General features: G+C 53.9%; 1 protein-coding gene across 3 annotated transcripts; it reads right to left on the reverse strand.

The window, feature by feature from the left end:
- Nucleotides 1-965: 965 nt before the first annotated feature.
- SFT2D1 (SFT2 domain containing 1) lies at nt 966-19,596 on the reverse strand. 3 transcript variants are annotated; one of them, XM_045058345.1, is made up of 11 exons: nt 19,441-19,596; nt 13,494-13,580; nt 12,631-12,713; nt 11,375-11,456; nt 9,251-9,286; nt 7,664-7,722; nt 5,925-5,954; nt 2,665-4,332; nt 2,361-2,436; nt 1,400-1,817; nt 966-1,306 (listed from the first exon to the last, which is right to left on the reverse strand). In XM_045058345.1, exons 1-8 carry the CDS (start codon nt 19,501-19,503, stop codon nt 4,293-4,295), a joined length of 480 nt encoding a protein of 159 aa, XP_044914280.1. In that variant the 5' UTR covers nt 19,504-19,596; the 3' UTR covers nt 966-1,306; nt 1,400-1,817; nt 2,361-2,436; nt 2,665-4,292. The 3 variants fall into 3 exon arrangements, with proteins under 3 accessions (XP_044914280.1, XP_044914279.1, XP_023110334.1); XM_045058344.1 differs by having other exon boundaries at nt 2,630-4,332; XM_023254566.2 differs by lacking the exon at nt 2,361-2,436.
- Between the last annotated feature and the right edge of the window lie 3,249 nt (nt 19,597-22,845).

The following is a 22,845-nucleotide window of genomic DNA, read 5'->3' on the forward strand; positions in this document are numbered from 1 at the left end:
CCCACGGACGCTGCTGAGCGAGGCAGCGCCGGCGATCACACCATGGTGCCCGGAAACCAGTCGCTATTTTAAGAAAGTTCCTTTTTCTCACGAGCTCATCAGTGTCTCGGCTTCGCCTCGGTATGACGACTTCGGCGCACGTTCCGAAAAATGTCCAAAGGCAAAGAGATCGACGTCCTGCTTTTCCACATCACACCTTCTTCCCACATGCTGTGCTTTGTTCCCGTGTTTTGACTCAAATGACTTCACGCGAGGGGGCGGTAAATCGTCCAACAGCCAGAACCAACGTGGAGTCTGAATTTTAAACCGCAAGAGGTCTCCTCCTGGCTGTTAGAATCCTCGTGGACCCCTGAGACACAGACGACTCGGTCGACAACCAGAAATACGTCCATTCCTTCTTCTCACAGTGGTCTGTTACCGTGAGAGGGTCTGGGGGTAGAAAACATTCAGGAACCTGTTCAGACACTGTTTGCTTTAGAGTCCTTCTCCCCAGCGCTAACATAATGGCCCACTTTATCTGGATTTTGCTCCACTCAAACCTCGCGAGCTTTAGGAGAGAAGAACAGGAAGGACCTGTGTTTTACGGACGACCGACCAAGATTTCCCCAGGAGCTTCACGACCAGCCACAAGGAGACCTGCCGGGTCACGGAGGCCCCAGAGCCCTCTCCCCTCGCCGCCGTGGGGCCTCAACGCCTCCCTGACACTCCGAGGACCCGCTTCTGTTTTTACGGCCTCTCTGGATGTTAACCTCAGTAGAAATTCCAAGTGACTTAAAAAACGTGTATTAACACATCTAAAAATGACAACAAACTCGTGACATTAACAATACAACCATTACGTTGGGGCGCCCGGCTGGCTCAGTCAGAAGAACACATGGCTCTCGATCTCGCGGTTGTGAGTTCAAGCCCCACATCGGGTGTAGACATGAGTAAAAAAATAAACTGAAAAACGAACAATACACCCATCGCGTTAACATGTTTTTAATGAACAATAACGGTATTTGCTAAAACCAACAAATCAGAGATGAGGGGTGGGCTCCGTGCTGCCGGGTTCTCGTGTGATCACGCGTCCGCAGCCCCGTGACTCCGCCGTGCGTTCATGGTAGCACGAGTGGACGCACAGGGTTTTGGGATTAGCGCCAAAGCGGGCCCCGGCAGGGTGTCCGGGACCCCACTTTGAGAATCGCCGCACTGCCTGCCGTGTTGCACCAGGAACCCGCCGCTCGGGATGGCGAGCCACAATGGTGGCTAGGAGGTGATCTGCTTTGAAAGCGAGACTTCACACGTGGCTCTTTCTTGCAACAGCCTGGAAAAGCCCGAAGCAAATCAGAACAGGACGGTGTGGGGAGAAAAGACACAGGCTTCCCTTAAAACGATAGGCCTGAAGCTTACACCGCACCTTTTCCTTGCCGCACTCGGCCTTGCAGAGAGGCGCAGTGGCATTTCAGAGGACCGTGGACACCCCGAAGGCTGGTTCACACACCGGGAGGTGACGGAATAGCTGGAGACTCACGGGACCGTTTGCTTTGCCTTGCCCTCTGGGGACAGCCCTTTGCCAAGGTCCCCGAAGGATCCCGGTGGTCACCGTCCCACGCAGGTTACCCAACCCCCCAGCCCTGTCACTGCGGCCGTGACGTGAGCAGCACACACAGCCCCACGCTGCAGCAGCGCGGGCGAGCTCACACGGACTCGTGCTCCGGGAGCCGTCAGGTGCTCCGGGCCCGGTGACGTGCAAGGTCGCGCAGAGAAGTGTGTTAAGAGCGGCCTTCCCTCAGTGTGCACACTGGCGTCTCGGGCCGGCTCTGCCCCGGCGCGTCCTATGAAGCAAATAAACTATCTTCTATCAAGCAAATAAAGTATCTTCAGCGGGGTGGGGTCCTAGAGGGGAGGACCCGGCTCCGGCGCGCACGGCCATGCGGACGTGGAGCCCCCCCCCCCCCCCGCCCCGAGCTCTCTGCGGTGACCCAGCGGCCGACAATCCGGGCCAGGGTGACCCACGCCGGCTCATGCACCTCCTCGGTTCAGCCAGAAGGCCCTTCGCTGCTTACACCCGTCGATTTTAATGTTTGGGGACCCCTATGCGGGGCCAACAGCCACTGCACCTGCCAGGCCGATCTGCTCTCGGGGAGGCAGAGGCGCTGGCCCGACACATGCCCGCCGGTCCCCCCCCAGCGCTGGCGGAGCTGGGGGGACATACGCCCTGAGAACAGGAGGGGCGGCGGGGGGCACCGGGGTGACCTTCCCAAGGACAGGACCCCGCCCACACACCCTGACCTGCACTCTCTGGGGTCATAAGGAGACTCCCCCGTACCTTTCACCCACCCCCCTCCCCAGCCAGGGCCCCACCCCGTCCCACTCACCCTACGGGCTGTGGCACCCCGCAGGTGTCCCCCCTCCCCTTGCAGGGCCCGGCTGTCATCCGCGGGGCGGCGGGTCCTGTCCAGCGAACGAGGAAGTTAACAAGATGCACCTCGCCTCGCCCGGTCCTTCTCCACCACCCCGCCCCCCACCCGCACGTGCCCGGGGGACGCCTGCCACCTCTGCCGCCTGGGCCGGGACGGAGGGCCACCCGGGAAGCCAACAGCTCCAGGCGAGGCAGCGCCCGCGCCATCTCGGTGGGCGGACCGACCGGGCTTCTGCTCCCTCCCGAGGCTGAGCCCGCACCTCCACAGCAGGAACGTCCGCCCGAAGTTCTGTGTTCCGTCCTGGGACCCTGTGCACGGATACGGCAACGGGGCCACGTCACCGTACCGCCACCCCAACGGGGGCCGCCGGCTCAAGGCCGATCCTTCTGGCGACGCAGATGGGCTCTCTGTGGCTACCGTCATCTACCGACACCGAGAATAACCCACTTCTTTGAGCTCCACGCCTCCAGGTCACATCCCCGCCCCTCAGCGGCCTCCTGCACAGCCCGCTTCCCGTGTGGTACACACAACGCCCTCCTCCCCTCCCTCCCTGCTCTGCACGCAACTCTGCCCGCGGCGCAGCGAGCTGTCCTCTCCGCCCTCCCACGGTGTCCTGTGACTCTCTGTAACCACAACCGCCACCAGACTAGGACCTCTTGGGGGGCCGGGGGAGGTGTCAGGCAGTCGCCCGTCACCGCCACCTGGTGCCGTGTTCCCACCCTGACCTCCGGTATCCTCTAGGGCGTGGGGTCTGGGCCTGGCCTCGCTCCCCACCGCCAGCCTTCCCCAGGCCCCCTGTTTCCTGCCCCCCCCCCCGCTGTGCCCGCCCCCCCTGCAAATCCCGGGACATGTTTTTTCTGGGTTAACCACTGAAGAGCTAACTCTCCCACCACCCGCTCTGAGCCCACATCCTTATCAAGGATCATCACACCAAGGCCAAAGGCTGTGCTGGCCCTTCCCCTGCTGACCCCTGCGCTGCTGCCTGTGGATCTGACCACGGATCCACACGTGGGGTGGGGGTGGGGGTGGGGGAACAACCTCAGAACAGGAGTGGGGGGCTGGGCTTCACCCACCCACCCCCAACCGTTCTTCCAGCGCAGGGGTGAAAGCAGCTTCCTCCTGGGGCTGCCGCACCTACCCTCACCTACCCGACTTGCCCCGTGGACACTCCTCACAGCTCTGGCACCGTCCCCCACGCCCCACCCTCCTCCTCAACTTTCTGGTGTGTTTTTCGGTCTGGATGACACCCTCTTCCCTGCCGTCATCATCACAGTCCTGTGATCTTGTGCAAATGTTCACAGCATTGTTAGGACAGAGACTGTCTCTCATTCATTTTTCTACAGAAACACTCTGTCCTGCCGGAACTCCATCAGTGTGCCCCCCACCTAAAACGTTATAAATTTGATCCAGAAAATATTCTTTGTCCAAGTGTGGATTTATTTCAAAATTGTCAAGATTTATATATTATTTTATTACATATGATAAGCAATTTTTAGCTTAAAGTAAAAACTTTCACATTTAAGGTGTTTTTAAAAAAAAAAGATACTTTAAAAACAGACATTTTTAAAAGAGCTTGCGGCACAGTCTTAGATATTCACATCTTAGATGCTGCTTAGAAAAGGTTAAAAAACCAGGGAAAAAATCATTTACAATTGGCAGAGATTAAAAGCTCCTAATCTGCGGGGAGAGCATGTTAACGACACATCATGAATTTCACGTTACGAGTGTTTAACAGTTTAATCAAGCGTGGCCTTTCCACCAGCACACAAAACGGTCACGACGGTCGCGGCAGCCGCAGGGGGAGTGATGACTGCATCGGGAAAGGCGTACTTCACCAAAAACACAACGTCAGTCCTTCCAATGCTCTTTTCAAAGAATTTCTCGTTTTCAACTTAAGAGAGAAGAGCAGCATTTAATTACTGCATCCCTGGTTGGGGGGAAAAAAGAGGAAAAACAACATAATAACCTGTCTCAGGAGCAAACGCGGACAACACATTCCCGCCAAGAGACAGACACGTGAGGACCTTTTACAAGAGAACTCAGTGAAGCCATCAAAACATTTTCTAACTAAAACTCTGCTGAGTACCACCTGAAATCAGGCACTGAAATTTCAAAATAATGTTTTAACGTCTGAAATGGCATTTATTTTAGGAAATCTTTTCCAGCACACATGCTAATCTTAATGTAAAGAAATAAACATAAATACCAAAAATAACCTAACAAAAGAACCAAGTTTTAAAACAATGAACTGGATTTTAAAAAGCAAAACGTTTATGACGAATCCTCAGAATTCAAAAAAAAATAAAATAAAATTCACAAGACTTCGCCTTTCACATTTTCTTTCCAAAACAGTTTGTTTAAACTATCACTTGATGCTTTTATGCATTTAAAATGACTATTTGTATACGGATTGTTAAAAGCATGCACCAGTCAGGGTGCCTGGCTGGCTCAGTCAGAAGAACATGAGACTTTGGACCTCGGGGTTAGGAACTTGAGCCCCACGTGGGGTGTAGAGATTTTTTTTAAAAAACCTTACTAAATAAAAAAATTAAGGAAAGCACTCACCAGGGGACTAGAGCTGTGTGAGCAGATTCTATATGCTGCCCTCAAAGGCAGAGGGGTTAAGCACTTTCTAGTAGCCTGGCCATGGCTTTGAACTCAGTCTTACAGGGGTGGTTATCACTTCTAGGCGACCTGTCCTCTTGCTGAGAAACGGCACGACATCTCCCAGCTGGGGCCCCGAGGACAGGCGAGCTACCTATGGTCCCCCTGCTGGACAGCCTGCCCACCTGGGTTGACCCCGTATAGGCACTCATCAGAAAGAATCATCCATTTGAGATGAATAAAAATCGTATTTCTACAGTTTCTTTCATTGTTCACGTTAGGCATACGAGTTTGCTGTTTTTCATATGTAACCTGTTCCCAAATTTCACCCAGAAGCAAAGTTGTGCCTCAACAGAGTACTTTTCTGAACCGGTCAGGTTTAAGGTTATAATTAGGTTTTTCCCTCCACAACTAAATTAGTACATTTCTCTGAAAAAAGCGCAAGAAAATGGTAGTTACTCTTGACACATAAAATAAATATGTTTCTACTGGCTTCAAACAAACACTGATGTTATCAGACCTCAGTTTCTCACTTCCTGTTTTTTTGTTTTTTTTTTAATGTGGAATTTTGTTTTACTGGTGTCTGTCCATCCCATTTACCGAGTATTTGCAGTCAGGGAAGGATCAGGAATCTCTCGTCAAAATTTCCTAACTGTAAATGTTTAATTGGTAAAAACAGGAGGTTCCAACCTGGTTGCTACACACGTGCTGAATGGTTTTGCTTTATACGGCAAACTTCTATTGATCTTATTTAAAAAGTAAATAAAGTAAATGGGGGGGGGGGCATGCGGAGAGAAAGTCTACGAAAAACAGCTTTTTACATCATATTTGAATGCGCATATCCTAAAATTCACGTAACTGTGTCAAGATCAGCAGAGGACCAGAAACGACAAGATGGAATTTGAACAGTCTCACCTTGCATACGGGATGTACGACAGGCTGTACCTGCAAGAAAAATTCAAAGATGCTGAGACGATCCAGACACCTGCCGCTCTTCTTCATGCCGAGGGGCCACACTCCAACACCGCAACACACAAAGCTGCGCGATACTGTGCAGTACCCCTCAAAGCACAGCCCCAGACCGGTAACGGCAGCTTCAGCCGGGAACTTGTTAAACGGGCAAGTGATTGTTCCCCGCCCCCCGCCTCCCGAACAAGAAACTCTGTGTTTTCAGGAGCCATCTGTGGGACTCGACCGCCGGCTACAGTCTGGGCCTGTTCCGGTAAGAAGGTCACCCTTTCAAGTCTTCTCGATCAAAAGAGTAAAGCGAGAATAAACGGCATATTCCCCTTCAGGGATACATCAACCATCACGTGCAGATGATGCCACAAAACGCAACCTCTTACAGAAAAAGGCCACGGCACGGGATTTACATCTTCCCACAGTTCCCCGAACAAGAGTGAAGCCACGCACAGAGAAGCGCAGGTAACACCCGTCGAGGCCGCGACCAGCGGAGGGGGGAACAGGGCGCAAGGAAAGACTGATCTCTCGCAGGGGCGACGTCAGAGAGGCTGAGGCCACGAGCCCGGGCAGGGTGGCCTGACCCCTGCAGGGAGCGCACGAACTCAGCTCTGAAGAAGGAAAACCCTCTGACAGATACTGGATCTGTGACAAACACGGACGCGTGTGAGGAGGGGCGCAACCAACCGGATCACACACTCACCGAGGGGGAACTGGCCGCAACCCAGACCCTAAAGAGGCTTCCCGGAGTGCAGGGGGAGCATGTGGCCGGGAGGGAAGGGCGAGGCCGAATACTCAGGAGGGACAGGTCACCACCGGCAGCGGGAAGGCTGAGAAGCGGGATTGGCAACCACGGGCAGCTGACTCTGTGGAACCACGTGGGTTTGAACTCATTGTGTCCACTTAAATGTGGATTTTTTTTCCCCCCAATAAATACAACTGGGAAATTTTCTGGCTGGAGATCTGCACCATTTTGAAAAAACCTGGCAGATGAAGCCCGCGGCCGAGGAATACCAAAAAGAATTAAGGAATAGGTATAATCCTAAGACCACACTACGGGACACATACAGAAAATGCGTATTAATCGACTGTCTCTGTAACTGGCGAAGCTTCAACAGTAGGCTCTTGGTAGTTAAGTTCTGGGGCAAAGGTCATACCCAGATTTCCCACGGTGGGGGTTGGTGGGTGGGGGTTGGTGCCCCTCGTGCCGAAGGTCAACTGTATTCACGGACGATTCAGATGGGCCGTGCCAGATATCACAGGGCCACGTTCAGCAGAGGGAATTCTCCCTTGTAACTATCGGGCAACACGGAGCAAAGAGCCAGTATTCTCCCGGGCTTCTCCCTGACATGGCCTCGCTCGTGCGCGTCCATCTGGTATTCCCTACATGTGCTGTCGTTTCTCTTTCTCATACGAGGAAGAAGAAGTAAGGGCATCGTTGTGCAACAGCACCCCACCCCCCACTGGTGCGACCCCACCCCTCCCCAGTCGCCACCGAGCGACGTGTGGGTCCCACGGGACACTGCAAATCGCACTCATCTGACCTCTCAGGAGGTCCGTCCCCTCCAGGGCACATGCTTCGAACCATCACACGAAAGGCTAGACAGACGTTCCCAGGCTCAAAGGCTCCATAAGAAAATGCTTATCGAGACTTAGAGCATTTGAAGTTTCTCACCAGCCTAAGCAAGACTTACCAGGTCATCGACAAGAACTGCAATATGCAGAACAACAAGGCCAGGCCCTTCTTGTGCCACTAACAACAGCAAAAACAGACAAACAGCAAGTCAGGAATCTTTAAAACTATTTTTCTCAAACAGGTTTCAATTCCTCCCCTTCGAAAATGCAGACAGCTTCATTTACGTTATTAAGTTTTACCGTGACAAATTTGAGACCCGGTAGATCCAAACTTTAAATCTCCGTGAAGCATCTTTCCTTTCTAAAGTCTCCGTATCAATTTAGACGCTGGGAAATACAGGGCACCGAGTGAGCGCCCCGAAGTAACCGCGCGAGGCTGCACGCGCCGGTGCTCTCCCGCCAGCTCTCCAAGTCGACGCCACCTTTACTAAAATCAACCCTGAAAACCCCACGGAGCTATCCGATCTCTGTCCTGGGTGGGATGTGCACCCTTTACTCCTTTCTCTCTTGCTCCTGGAGTTATTTTTTGAAGAAAAACGGCATTTTACCGTGATCTTCTAGAATAACGTAAAATTAACAGTTTTGGTTTTAAAATGGCCTATTTTTAGAATTCCTTGTCCATTTTTATTTTTGCTTACTTCTTTATTCATTTTAACTTACTGCCTATAAATAAATAGGCTGTTAGACCAAGGCCAAAACTCAATGTTCCATACAAATTCTGTTTAATGCAAATTCTGTTTAAGAACATTCTTTTAGGGGCGCCCGGGTGGCTCAGTCGGTTAAGCCTCTGACTTCGGCTCAGGTCATGATCTCACGGTTTGTGGGTTTGAGTCCTGAGTCAGGCTCTGTGCTGACAGCTCGGAGCCTGGAGCCTGCTTTGGATTCTGTCTTCCTCTCTGCCCCACCCCCGCTCGTGCTCACGCTCTCTCTCTCAAAAATAAACAAACATGAAAAAAACTAAAGAATATTCTTTCAGTCATCATTGAGAAAGGCAATAAAGACTCAGGAGCACTGGAAAGTGCGCTGAACTTCAGGCTAATGAAGAGCTGTTCACCTTAACAGTAACAGGTATATTGAAGTTCTTTTGCCTGCCTGCCCTTTTTTTTTAAGCGATTTTACATCTTCTTAAAAATTAATTAATTAAAGTAACCTCTGCACCCAACGTAGGGCTCAAAGTCACAACCCCAAGATCAAGTCGCACGCTCTTCTGACCAGGCCGGCCAGGCGTCCCTTTTGCTAATTTGTTTTGGTTTGTTTTCTTGCCCTTTCTTCTTATTAGTTTTGACATCTTGCGACTCGAAACGCACTCCCTCATCAGCGGCCTCCTCTCTGCCACAGGGGATAGGATGGCCCGGCTCGCGAGCACCGCAGACAAGAGCAGACAGACCCCAGCAGGAGCCCCTGGGGAGCCCAGGAGCCGTCAGGGTCAGGTCAGTGTGCTCCAGAGGCAAGCAGGAGCCCGCCTGTGTTGGGTGGCGGGGTTCATCGCGAGTGTAGCCACTAAGCTCATGTCACGATACACAATGTTAGGGACACCCAACCTCTGTGGGCTTCAAGAAGCAGACTTTGAGCTCCTTTGGGACAGCAGGGTGAGCATGACGGTGAGGGGCCAGTTAGCAGAAAGCAGGCGCAGCTGACATACTTACCCAAAGAGCAGCGCACAATGTAAGTATGAAACACAACTATAAGAAAAGAAAGAAAAAATTGCAAATGTGAGTCCTTTCAAAACCTTAAAAAAAATCATAAACTAATCTGCATCATTTGCATGCATAATCAAACTACAGGACAAGATCAGAGCCGCCGCCAAGTCTAGCCGCATTCCACACTGCGTGCCGAGTTCATCCTCCCCTCGAGTCCGTGACTGCAGTGTTCCCAGGCAAACTGGAAGCTCCTAGTGAACAATCCGTTGATCAAATCAACGGAAAGGATGTTTGAGGAATGGCTTAGTGATATCAGCTGTTCTTTTAATTTGATCTTCAATTTTTCCAATTCTTGTATAATTAACACCTACGTTCTATTAGTTTCAGGTGTACAACGGAGGGACTCAACCCTTCTACATGACTCCGTGCTCGTCACGACACCCACCCTCTTAATCCCAGACAACAGCCGTTCTTACGAGCGCTTGTGTTCGTGTCTGGTAACAGAAAATCGCCAACAGAGAGCTTAGTACGACTGGGGACGCCCAGTAATTCTACTTTACTTAACGGAAGGAATCTACTGTAATGATTTCCATGCAGAAGATGACAGCACCACTCCACATCCCTGGGTCCCCCAAGGGGCAGGTGACAGCAATAGTGACAAGCAGGAGGCTGGTGGACAGAGAGCCCTAGGCTTTGACGCTTCGAGTGTTAAATCAGTCATTCGGTCCAGACTCCAGTAATCTTCTCTTGAAAATGAGGACGCTGTCTACCCACATGCTCTGAAGGGCTCCGGCAATGAACGAAGCAGAACTGGTCTGTGACGTGCTTGAGGTGGGGGCTGGCACTGAGGAGACGCCACGTGAGTGGCCGGATGGGCACACGGCCATCATCAGGCAAAATCTTACGTGAGCAGCAAATGAGACCACACAGAACAGTCAGGTGGACATGCTGACTGGAGTCATCACCGAAGTTGTGTCATATAAATACTTAATGGTCTCTTCTGGGAAACAGTCTACACTTCTAAATGTTTGCACAGCCTTCTCCACTTGATGCTTATACACGACTAAGACGGGTTCCAGGAGACTCTACGCAAAGCCAGTCTCCAAAAAATCCTAGTAAAATATAAACTTCTCACGGTCTAACAGCATGAGATAACTTTCCAATAACCTAGACAAAGTTGAGTTATTAATGTATCGCTATACATGCTAACACACGAAATTCTAACTGGAAAAATCGGAAATACGGTCCTACACTATGACGACAGTGAAAAAGGACATGAACGAGAAGTTAGTCTGAAACAGGTGTTCCCTCTGGTAACGAGGTGGGAGGAGACACACATTATGGTTGAGAATGAGCTGCATCTAGAAGCTTAGCAGTGGTTACAAGGACAAACCGGCCGATACGACTGACCTTACACTCCACAACGTGCGTTAAAGAGGCAAGAGGAAGCCGCCAGAGACACAGACGAACACGCTGGGAGCCGGGGGCTCAGTGCACACAGGGACACTCGAGTTCCTCGGCCCGGGACCCCAAAACGTCAGCCGAGAACCCAAAATGTGCGACGTGAAAACGGTTACCCGCCCCTCACCCGGTTCACAGATAAAGAGAACGCCAAGTGTAGGGTGACAACCTGGCAACCGTGCACAGTCCGGTGACAGGGACCCGGCACACTCACAGGTCCGGCCACAGAAGCCACGCTGTTGGGAGTACAAACGGTGACACGGGAAGGCACCAAAGCCAGACGACCGGCTACGTCAGTTGAGCCCAGCACCCCCGAGAGGACTCCAGTGGCCCCGGAGGAGACCTGTACTCCAGTCCCACCTCCCCGAGAGCACACACATCCGGTAAGAGGCGCTCCGCGGGGCTTGGAAACAGCGTTCAAGCACCTCCCAGCTCCGCTTTGAACCCACGGAGCTCCGGAGCACGCGCAACAGAAGGCGGGATTTACCGAGTCGGCCCATTTAGGCGATGCTGTACCATCTACCTCCTGCAGACACACAGGCTTAGGGATGTGAGGATGACATACAGGCAGAGAGAGAAACAGAAGAGTCCAGACAGAAGGGCGGGCGACCATCTGCAAAGCAGTAACCAAGACTCGTCCAAACGCTTGAATTGTCAGTGTTTACTTACAAGCATGATGATTGTTGCAAGCAATCTTGTCGTTTCAAACATTTTCTTCAGCTGCTTCATGGGTCCCATTAAAAAGCACGTACTATTTGAAACAAACAGGAGCAGAGATGAATCTATAATTTGTCTGGCCATATAAACAAAAATGCTTGCAAGAAAAGACATCCCATGCTGGTTTACGAATAAAAATTTCTCACTAAATCACTTACATTTTTCTTCAATATTAAAAAGAAACCTTTTTTTTTTTTAAACTTGTTTATTTAAGTAAGCTCTAGGCCCAACGTGGGGCGTGAACTCATGACTCCGAGATCAAGAGTCACGTGCTCTACGGACTGAGCCAGCCAGGCGCCCCAAAAGGAAACTTTAATCTAGTTTCCTATGACCCACATAAATGCCTTTTTACAAATTACTGGCGGTCGGAGGGATCCTGAACTCACAGGTGACCTGCTTCCAATCTGCGCCAACTCAGTCACTACCCTTCCTCATTTCCGCCCGTGACGGGCCAGAGCGATGAACGACGCCCTCCGGACACAGGTCCATTTAAAGCCCCCGACAGCAGCAACACATACATGTGCTGAGCTGGGCTCTGCTCAGACCGGAGCCTGGAAGGGAAGGCCTGCAGGCACAAGCCCAGGAAAGCGGGCTGAGCTTGGTCTCAGCTACACAGCTTCACGTGACTACCTCTGATCCAGAAAGTTCCGGAGGAGACAGAAGGTCACCTGGGAAAGCTAACTCCTGCCTCTGACACCTACTTCAACAGACCTCCAAACACCCAAACATGCACCAAAGATCCTCAGACAGGAATTTGCGAAAGCCCGATCCGAAATGCCACTGGGCTCGCTGGTGCTCGCCACCATTAAGGCCGGATCTTCGGGCTGGTCGGCTGGAGGGCCGGTCCTTTCTCTCACTAAGACGAGGCTTCACAAGCAGGGAGCGGGGCTCCGGAGGACGGTCTGGTGGGAAGTGCGCCTGGTCACCTCACTGGGCACACCCCCGGGGTAGGGACTCACCCAGCTCCAAGGATCACACACTGGGGTAACGGAGAGAAACACCCGGCAAGTGCCCCGAATGCTGGCTCCCCCTGCCCACCCCACTCCGCCGCGCCGCTGGCCCACGGCCGGGAACGATAAACGTTTCCTGCGCGAACATCAACTGTGCAGCTACAGAAGAAGACCCTAGCAGGAAGTGCTCACCGGGAAGGAAGACTGCCATGGCAACAGCAACCCAAACGACCCGAAGAGCCCGGCTTCTACACGTACCTGGCCAGCGCGGCGATGTTTCCGAGCGTGTAAAACACTGCGAAAAGCTTGATGCCCCCGGGAAGCCACAGTAATCCAGTTCCCTGAGTTAAGACAGATTTTAAAATCATGACACCACCGGGACAGCTTGAAACACAAACGCGCTACGTACGATCGTTACATAACATGCAGTTTAAGTATAAATGCGCCAATGCAGACTTTTTGTAGTTCTAAAAAGGCAGTTAACGTTCCTTGTCATTGACTCTGAGCCTTCTGCCTGTTTTGCGGGTCGGTGCGCACAACTTAGCGGTAACACAACCTCCCCTGCGCACGTGAGTCAACCTCACTCTTAGGTCAACAGGCCTCATAAACGGCAAGTTAAACAAAGCAGTTAAGGCATCTCGATTCCTGACCCTGCAGCTCTTTACACACATGGGGTTTTCTTAAAAAAAAAATGATTTTCGGGGCGCCTGGGGGGCTCAGTCGGTTGAGCGTCCACCTTCAACTCAGGTCATGGTGTCACAGTTTGTGAGTTCGAGCCCCGCGTCGGGCTCTGGGCTGATGGCTCGGAGCCTGGAGCCTGTTTCCGATTCTGTGTCTCCCTCGCTCTCTGCCCCTCCCCCGTTCATGCTCTGTCTCTCTCTGTCTCAAAAATAAATCAATATTAAAAAAAAAAATTTTTTTTTAAATTATTTTCACAGCCCCTAAACCCCATGAAATGTGAATGCCTCCCCGTCCTGATCTCCTCGCCCCTATTTCAGGCGACATACATCCCGTGGAAACAGACTCACTGTGATCGACTACAGGCTGCTCGCTGCCACTACACGGGGTCATCGGTCTGACAAAAAGTAAAAGCGATCGGGCAACACGAAGCTTTAACTCACAAGGATAGAGAAGAGAATGCCGCACACGAAGCAGATCGCAAACCACTTCAACCTGGTGTTGAAACTAAGGGACGAGGCATCCAGGACCTTAAAGAGGAAGGGAGATCAGAACACGTTCTTAATCTGCCATGAACCAATCTGATTCTTTATGCTGAATTATGGCCCAGTTTCATTTTAACCGGTACGGGGAATCGGTCCTACGCTGCACATGGTCGGGCCTTGGAGAAGAGCCACAGTCCACGGCTGCCAAGGGAGATGTGAACATGACCTGGGACTCACATGGTCCTGAGAAGCCGAGAGCCCTGCCCAGGTGTGAGAGCAGCTGTGACAACAGCCCTGGGCTCCTGGTTCTCCAGGGCCTTACCTGGGCGGGACACCAGGTGCACATGGACATGGACCAGTGGACACAGCGTATGATGCGTGTTATAAAATACTCAGTGCTTAAAGAAACAAGACAAGCGGACTGTGGACCGATGATGCGGAGACGGTCCCGGCACGCAGGGCTCACCGCCTCCCCGCCGGAGGTCGCATATGGCAGGCTCCCTGATGCAGAGCCTGAGACAGGGATCTGGTACACGAACTGCTCTCAGGAGAAACGCCGTAGAAAGTCGGGGGGCTGGACGGGGAAAGGGGACCTGATGTGGCATCGGCTGGAGTTCAGCCCCGGCCTGCAGCGTCACCCCGCACCTCAGTGTCACTTCTGCCTCGAGGCAGGGGGCCAGCCTTCCGGAACCCACCTCCCGTCAGCCGGTCCCTGGCTGTGGGCAAAGTGGGGTGACTGCAGGACCTCCAGGGTGAGCCGCTGGGAGATGGGTACACCCGCCCGGCGACGGGGACCTGGGCAGCCAGCAGGGGTGATCATTTCCATGCGTTATAAAAGTTCACTTAAAACCAACTCAGGAAAGCCCTCACCCATTATTAAAAACACATTACTGGAAAGATCATTTATGCTAGAGCAAGAGCATTCCTGTATGCTGTGCAAATTCTGACCAAACGGTGAGGGAAGAGAGCGGCAGTGACCCCGCTCCTGACACACTGATGGGGGGGCGGGGCCAACACACTCCTGCAACTTCTGTCCCAGTGAGGCTGGGGCGGGACCAAAGCGGCTGCCTCAAGAAACTAGAAACAGATCTCGAGGACTCATGTATCAACATGTCATTTCTGACTTACGTTACCGTACATACTCAAAAATGAGACACGCTTAGTATGTGTTCTCGAGAATAATGAAGCAAAACCAGAAAATTTTATATGCGAAAGCTCAAAATACCTTTGGCTAAATTCCTTACCTCGACAGGTTAGTCTGGGAGTCCTTATGCAGCATGAAAAGTAGATAAAAATAACTAAATAAAGACTGTAAATGTAACACACATCACTTTTTAACACATTTAAGAAATGGTTTTTCAAAAATTTGCTTTAATTCCCATTCTTGCTTCCAGCAACGTCCCCTGTTTACAGAATCGCTCCACTGTACGTGAAAGCTAGACCGGCCGTGAAAACATCCGAACCTCACGGGACCAGAAGGGCGCCCGCCAACAGTGTCCCTGCTACACAGAGCACAACAAAGCCCAGAGGTGGAGCACGACACGGGAGGCGGCCCGCGACACGTGCAGGGCAGGGTCCTCCGTGAGCCCGACTTCCGAACGGTCAGGGTGAGGACACCGTGATGCGGGCGCGTGTCGTTTGCACTTTCTCTACAAGTTTAACTCACCCCACTGTTGCTCTCCGGTCGGCTCAGCTATTTGCACAACAGGAGGCGTCTCCCCCTATTACCATTTCCACGGGGTGATCTTAAAACCGAAACCGAAACGAGTTATTTCTATTCGTAAATACGGAATACTCAACCCGAGAGCAAAGACTGGTCTTGAGCTCAGCATAAAGAGCTGAACGTGAGCCGACGGCGAACACAGGCAACAGATGTCCAGCGACTCTCCTGAGTGGGATCGTCACCCCACCTTCCCGGGCGCCCTGCGCCTGACCCAGTCCCCTCCCCTGACTGGCAGGCTCACGCGTCAACGGCCACCCCTGCCCTCCCCACTCCTGTCACCTACTGCTCTGTGGTCATCTTCTCCCACTCGGGACCCCTGATCACAGGTCCCACCCTGCATCCCGGCAGAGTGTTGGATGCTTTCAGCATCCACACGGACGGCCCGGCCTCCCTGCGCCTCGCCCCCTAGTCCCCGTGACCTCTGCCCTCCAGTGCACTCAGTGAGCCAGGCCACTCTCACCACCCGGAATCAGCCCACGTCCAAACTTCAAGCGGCAGCTGCCGGCCCCCGACGGTGGCCGCGCTGATTCAACTGCTCGTGTCCCGGCTGCACCGCGGCCTCTGGGTCCCCTTAGCCAGCCCCCCCGGTCCTCCTCCTCCCTTCTGTTCTGCGGAACTCCCACGCCATGCCGACTCAGGAGGGCCTTTGGAATCCCCCTTCCGCCGCACCCATCTGGCAAAATCCCACCGCGACTCCAGCCTGCCGTCCTCTTCCTCTGGGCGGTCCGACGGCAGGACGGGGGGCTCCCAGCCAGGTGCTCAGGCCATCGGCACCTTCCGGCGGGCCCTGCCTGCCCGGCAGCCTGACGTGACACAGCGATGTCTGTCTGCCTCTGGCTCCGCGGCCCGCTGACTGCTCAAACTTCCAGTCTTGCCCTGACACTTCCAGCGGGCAGCTCCCCGTCTTTCACAGGAAACGGAAACCGTCAACGCGCCCTCCCTCCACCGTTTGCCGCCGAACCGCCGCGCCGACCTCGAGAACCTCTCTCCTTTCCCTCGGATCACCACGGAGGTCGGTGCGCCCTGCCCTAGAGCCCAGCCCTCCACCTTCTCTGGGAACCTGCACTGTCAGCTCCGCACCCCCAAGAGCGCCCGAGTTCTCTCCCTGAGACCATGTCTCTCCACCTGTCCCCGTGATTGGGCCTCTCCCGTCTTGAAGAAAAAGCTCGCCTCATTTCCCTCCGGCCTCTGCTCATCCATTCCGCAAATACCTACGGAGTGCTCCCGGGTGCCAGCTCCACGGGCCGCTCAGGGTCTCGCCCTCCCTGCACCTGCGCCCCGCACCTGCTCCCTGACGTCAGGCTCCCGCGAGCCCTTTGCGTGCTGCTCCCTTGACAGTGAGTGGAGCCCCGGGCAGGGCCGAGTCCCTGGGAGAATGGCCCAGAGGGAAGCCAGCCCTTCCTGGGTTCCAGCCTCCTGCTGCCTCTATGGCAGAAAGTGCTCCAAGGCAGGAAGTGCCCTCTCTCGTGGCCTAGTGCTTTAACCGGCTACAGGGGGCGGGAGACTGGGGGGGGGGGGGGTGACTTCAAACAAGCAAATGCCCAGCGAACAGAACAGCAGGGGCGGGATGTGCTGCAGGGGAAATCAGGCAGCTCCCAGGCTGGAGGGCAGGGAGGGCAGCAGCCAGAGCGGGTGGTCCTGCTGAAGGCCTCTGGGGACGTGCCTCGAACTCTGGCCTCCACCCTCTCCACCCTCAGCAGGATGATGGGGCAGTCCCAGATCTCAGATCCCTCCTCCCCTGTCTGGCCACCTCCCAGTCTGCCCTGAGCCAATTCCATCAAGTCCTCCAACCCCGGCTCCTATGCGCCCGGCCACACTCAAGGGACACCACCCTAGGTGTCACCAGCAGCTCCCGGCATCCTCCCCGCCCCCCCACCCCAGCCGTGCCCTGACCGGCCCGTTCCCCGCTGTCTGCACTCGCCAAGGGGGGCCCCATCTTCTGAAGAACCCCCCCCCGCCGGTCCTGATAACTAGGGGGTTCGCTGCCACTCCCCTCCCTTCCTCAGCCCCAGAAACGCCTCCTCCAAGATCCAGCCATCACGCCAGGCCACCTGCTGCTGCTTCTCACTGTTGTCACGACCATCCCCTGGGTCACCCCCACCACTGCCCCATCACAATTCTTGCTCTTGTAAGGACTCTGCACGGGGCTCGCCACCATCCCCCCACTCCTGTCTGAACTCCTGGTGACTTCATCACTGCAGTAAGCCAGCTTCCAAACTCTAAGACTCTTGGTTTCTCGAGCGTCTCTCCTCCAAAGGTCGAATTCTGCACCTTACGTCAACCAAGCCCCTTCTCTCTGGCAATACATGCGCCACGTGTCGACAATCTCCGTGACCTCAGTTTCAAGCGTCCTCCTTCCGATCACCAGCCCCTCCCCTCCAGCACCCCCCCCACCCCCACCCTGGCTGCCCTCCTATAATCACTCGGCCCTCTGTCCCTCTGACGCGTTCACTGGGCAAAATGTGAACCCTGGTGAAATCCAACTCTGCCAGCCCTGCCCTGCCCTCCTGCTGCTGAACGTGACTCCCGCTTCAAATTCAGGACCACTGCCCACAGGTGGGGCCCTGTGCTGCGAAGAGTTCCAACGCTGCCCCCCTCCATTCGTTTTCCTATTCTCTAACCAACCACTTCACACCTCCTTGAACTTCAACGCTCACCCCCTCCAAACTTCCACCTGGCAACCTCATTTCCTGTTTCAGTGTGGACAGCTAAGGAGTCGGGGGAGAATCCTCTCCCGCTCTGAAGGCAGCACCTGGAGCTGTGCCGCACGCTCTCCCCGCTCTCCCCCCATCGCCCACGCACCAGCCTGCGTGAGCTGGCCAAGGCCGGCCCCTTCTCTTGTGCACACGTCCCATCTCCTGGGATTTTCCCAACCACTCCTGGACGGCACCCCAGCAATGATCCCCTCTCTTGCCTGCATCATCAGCTTCCCCCTTTTCTGGACTATTCTCAACATCTCTCTCCCCTCTAGACTGTGGGCTCAAGAAAAGGGGCACTATCACCTCCCTGTCCCCAAGGCTTAGAGCGGCTCAGTACAACAGAACTTTCCGCCACGAGATGTCCCACTCACGTACTGTCCTGTACAGCAGCCACTAACACGTGTGCCTCCTGAGCACCTGAAATGTGACCCGTGTGACTAAGAAAGAATTCCAAATTGTATTTAATTTTCACTAATGCAAATGTAAAAAACCACACGCAGCTCTGGGTCCTGTACTATATAGCACAGACGTGGGGCATAAGGTGGGGAACAAAAAAGTGGCTCGATCAATGAGTTGGGTGAGCCATTACTGCCCTAGTGGCATTTCTCACACTACCTATCGCTCGTAGATTCTTGTGTTGCCACTGTGATTGGCCCAACTGGTCACAGCGTCCCCTGAGAGCCGAGGCTTCTCTGCCAGCCCCTGAGCCCCCACAGACTAGCCTAGAACCCTGGCCACAAGAAGTGCTGAGTGAACACGACAAGGAAGGGAGATGGGAATGGAAAGGGACTAACAAACGACCCTCGGGCAGCACTGTGGGGTTGTAAGTGCCCCACTCCCGGGACAGGCCAGCATGCGCGCCACAGAAACACTTACAAAGCAGTTCCTGCTCCAAGCTATTTTTAACCCTCTCGCTAGAGGAAGTAACCCTCATCAAGCCTCCCGGCTCAGAGCGCAGAAGCAAAGGATGTTTTTCTTTTACGTTTAACCTTGTGGCAGGGGCTGGATGCCCTAACGGACAACTTCTAATTCCGCGTATTTCGCTTTTTCAACGACCTTCCCCGCCCCTCTCCTGCGTCCCTACTCCCAAAAGACACACGCACACACGCACTCCCAGCGCCTCGTCCGCCTCCACGGCGGACGCACGGGACTGTAAGCTCTGGGCTCGCTGCGGCTCGCAGGACAAAGCCGCTGCCCACCTGCTGGCGCTGCCCAGTCGGGTTCAGGGTCCAGGCCGAGCGCAGCAAACCCAGCGGAGCTGGGCTGAGAGCGGCTGGCTGAGCCGGGGGCGCGAAGACGGGCAGCAGAGGGGCTCCCGAGGGTCAGAAGGCCAAAAGCGGGGCGTGGGGTGGGTCTCAAAGCGAGCCTCTGCAGACGCCACGAAAACCGGGGAGGCTCCCCAGAGTCTCCCCGGGAGGCGGCGGAGTCGTCCCTCCGCAACGCGGCCGGCACAGGACCGCCCCCGCCCCGCCCGGCCCGCTACCTGCGCGGTGAGGCCCTGCTCCTCGTCGTCCTGGCCGCTCAGGACCCGCCGCAGCTTCTCCATGGCCCTGCTCCGCCGCCGCCCTGGCGGCTCCCGCTTGCCGGCCCCCCGTGCCCTGCCGGAACCCGGAACCAGGAAGCCGGAACCCGAAACCCCACGAGACCGGAAGTCCGGGCCGCCCGCTTCCGGCGCGCCCGCGCTGCTCCCCCGCCGCTGCCCAGCAGCGTGCACATGCGCGCCGGCGCCCGTCTGGCCGGGGTCGGGGTCCGAGCCTGCGAGCGGCGGGCGTGGGGGTCGCGGCCGTCGCTTCCCTCCCCTTCCCTTCTCGCCGGCCAGCCTGGCGGTGGCGGTGACCACCCCCCTCGGACCGCGGCGGGCGCCGCCTCCCTTCACCTGGCGTCGGGTCGCGGCGGACGCACAGCCGTTGCTGTAGGACGAATAAACCCGCGAACGCGGGTCCTCGCGCGTGGTGTCCGCGCTCCGCACCGCAGACCCACGGCGGGTGCCCCAGACCGGAGCCCCGGCACTGCAGCCCCGACACCCGGTACTGCGGCCCCCACGTCCAGTCTTGGAGCCCCAGATCTAGTACTGCCAGCCTGTCCCCCAGCGCTACAGCCCCAGCGTCCGGTACTGCAGCCCCACGGTCTAGCGCTGCTGCCCCGACACCCAGTACTATTAAGTCCTGCGTCCGGCACTGCACACCAACATCGAGTGCAGCGGCCCCAACATCCGGTGCAACAAACGTGATGTTCAGGCCTGACCCCAGGAGACTACTGAGGGCCGTTTCGGGAATACTGGCGGGGGTTCAGTTCTAAAGTGGACATCTCCTTACTAAGAGTGAAGTGCTCCAAACATCTGCACTTGGGACGAGTCAAGGAGGGAGGGAGGGCCGGCTTTGGGGCACCCGGTTCTGTGTTCTGACCGCCAGGTGGCGCTGGGGCTCAGCTCTCTCCCAGCCCCATCTCAAGACGGAGCACCTACTTTTCAAGGTTAAATGAGAATAGATGTACTTGAGATCATCTCAGTTGAAATAACAGGAGGCTGCCTTCTTCCTTTTTATTTGTGAGAGGTGCTCATGTACTCAGTTTATCTTCCAACCAGGAATTTGAAAGACCGAGACCCTACTCAGGAGAGCAAGAGATAATCCAACCCATCTGTCCGGTTTTGCATAAACACTGTGAACCTCTGAACAACTGTTTACTGTTCTCTGGTTGGTCCTGGGTAAATGAATACCAGCAAACGAGGAAGTGGCTTTTTTTTTTCTTGTTATCCACCATGGATATTTTAAAGAGAGATTAAAAATTAGGGCTGCCCGTACAACATGAATTTCAGGGTATCTTGGAGTTTTCCACAAATACACTACCCTAAGGTCACCAAGGGATAGCTTTTGCTTTTCACTTTGCCAAGACCATAATGGAAGCATCTGTTATTTTGTTCTGTTACATCACCCAGATTCCTAAGAGCTGACAGTTAAAAGGTGGACGGACCCCTGAAGACTTTTATTATCCATGCTACTGTCTTCAGTAGAGATGTTGTCTAATCCCAATGAGATAAATACAGGTATTATTAGACCCCTAAAAAAGCAGATCTGGGGCGCCTGGGTGGCTCAGTCGGTTAAGCGTCCGACTTCGGCTCAGGTCATGATCTCGCGGTCCGTGAGTTCAAGCCCTGCGTTGGGCTCTGCTGACCGCTCAGAGCCTGGAGCCTGTTTCAGATTCTGTGTCTCCCTCTCACTCTGACCCTCCCCCGTTCATGCTGTCTCTCCCTGTCTCAAAAATAAATAAACATTAAAAAAAATTTAAAAAAGAAAAACAGATCATATACTGCTCTGAGAAAACGGTCCAATGCTCAGTGTTTGGGGGCAGAAAATACTTCTATTTGGCCTGTTTCTACTAAAGTGTGAGATCTTATCTTTTTGTCCTTAATTTTAAAAGATCGGAAAATAGATGATAAATGTCTGCTGTAAAATAACATCTGTACACTTCTAGTCAATAAAAAGGTATGTCTGTACGTTGTTCAGAGACTTCGATTTGAAGCGTAGTGACTTTAGTTTTCCATATGCCAAAAGAGGAAATAAACCAATATCTCTGGTGATGGAGAGAAAGTTTTCCAAGGAGATACGGGGTTGAACCATGTAAAACTGGGAAAGCCCAACTACTTTTGACCTAAAAAGGGCAACTTCCTGTGTTTCGACCTGTACCTGGGCGTAAGAAATTTCACTTAGGAAATAACACTGGAGGTTTAAGAGTGTGGTTTGGGATCTTTGACTTCTCGTGCCTCATGAGCCAAGCCTAGTTTCCTGAAATATTCTGCACAAAGTTCATTGAAAGTACAAACCCTAAAAGAAGTCCTACAACGCTGAGTCTAGGCTCTGAAGCCAGCCTGCCTGTGTTGGAGTCCCAGCTCCCCCATTTTGTTACTTCGGGACTTTGAACCAGCAACTCAAGCCTTTCCCTTTCGCTTTCTCAGGTGTGAAAATCAAGGCGATAAGACAACAGCTCCTCCCTTGCAGGGTTGTCGCCAGGATTAAAGAAAACACCGCAGCCCTAGATCCTCATTCTTCATGGGTTCTATACTTGCAAATTCGCCTACTTGCCCAAGTTCCTTTGTAGCCCCAGAATCAATGCCTGCACACGTTTTCATGGTCGCTGAAGGACATGCGCAGAACAGTGAAAAAGCAGAGTCACCTGGGTTGCGTGGGCCCAGCTAAGAGGGAGCGAGGTGACGCCCTCCCTGCCTTCTTGTTTCGGCTCCCACCGTACTCGAGTGCCATTTTTTGTGATGTAACAAAACCACACAAACCTGCCGTGTTTTTCACTCTTCTGAATGGCCCCGAGCCTAGCGCTAAGGGCCATCTAGTGTCCGCACAAGAAGGCCTCGTCTCCCAGGCTGCTTTCCCAGAGCCATGCCCCCAAGGGGCCCCGTGCACAAACCACCACCCCTGTTCCCACTGACTTTGGTGACGTTGGCTTGGTTCCCAGAGGGCTTCTTAGGGCAGGAGCATCAGAAAGGGTGTGGGGACCCTTCCCCAGTGGCAGCATGCCAAGCATGTTGAAAGAAGATACTTTAGAACCTTTGAAGTGTCCCACTCCCATCTCTTAAGACTGCATAAAGCACTTGGCAGAAAGTATTGAATGTGTCCGACACTCTTAAGTGTCCAGGCAGGAAATGACCCTTGAAATTGAAATTCTAAGCCCTGAGCAGTGAGAAGCAGCTTAGGAAGAGCGCAGAACCCACAAGTCCGGGAAAGATCTCCTAATGTCTAATCACGGGTCTTTTATTTACTTTTTTATTTTTTATTAAAAAAAATTTTTTTTAATGTTTATTTTTGAGACAGAGAGAGAGCATGAACGGGGGAGGGGCAGAGAGAGAGAGGGAGACACAGAATCAGAAACAGGCTGCAAG

The sequence above is a fragment of the Felis catus genome, chromosome B2, assembly GCF_018350175.1.
Source record: "Felis catus isolate Fca126 chromosome B2, F.catus_Fca126_mat1.0, whole genome shotgun sequence".
NCBI lineage: Eukaryota > Metazoa > Chordata > Mammalia > Carnivora > Felidae > Felis > Felis catus.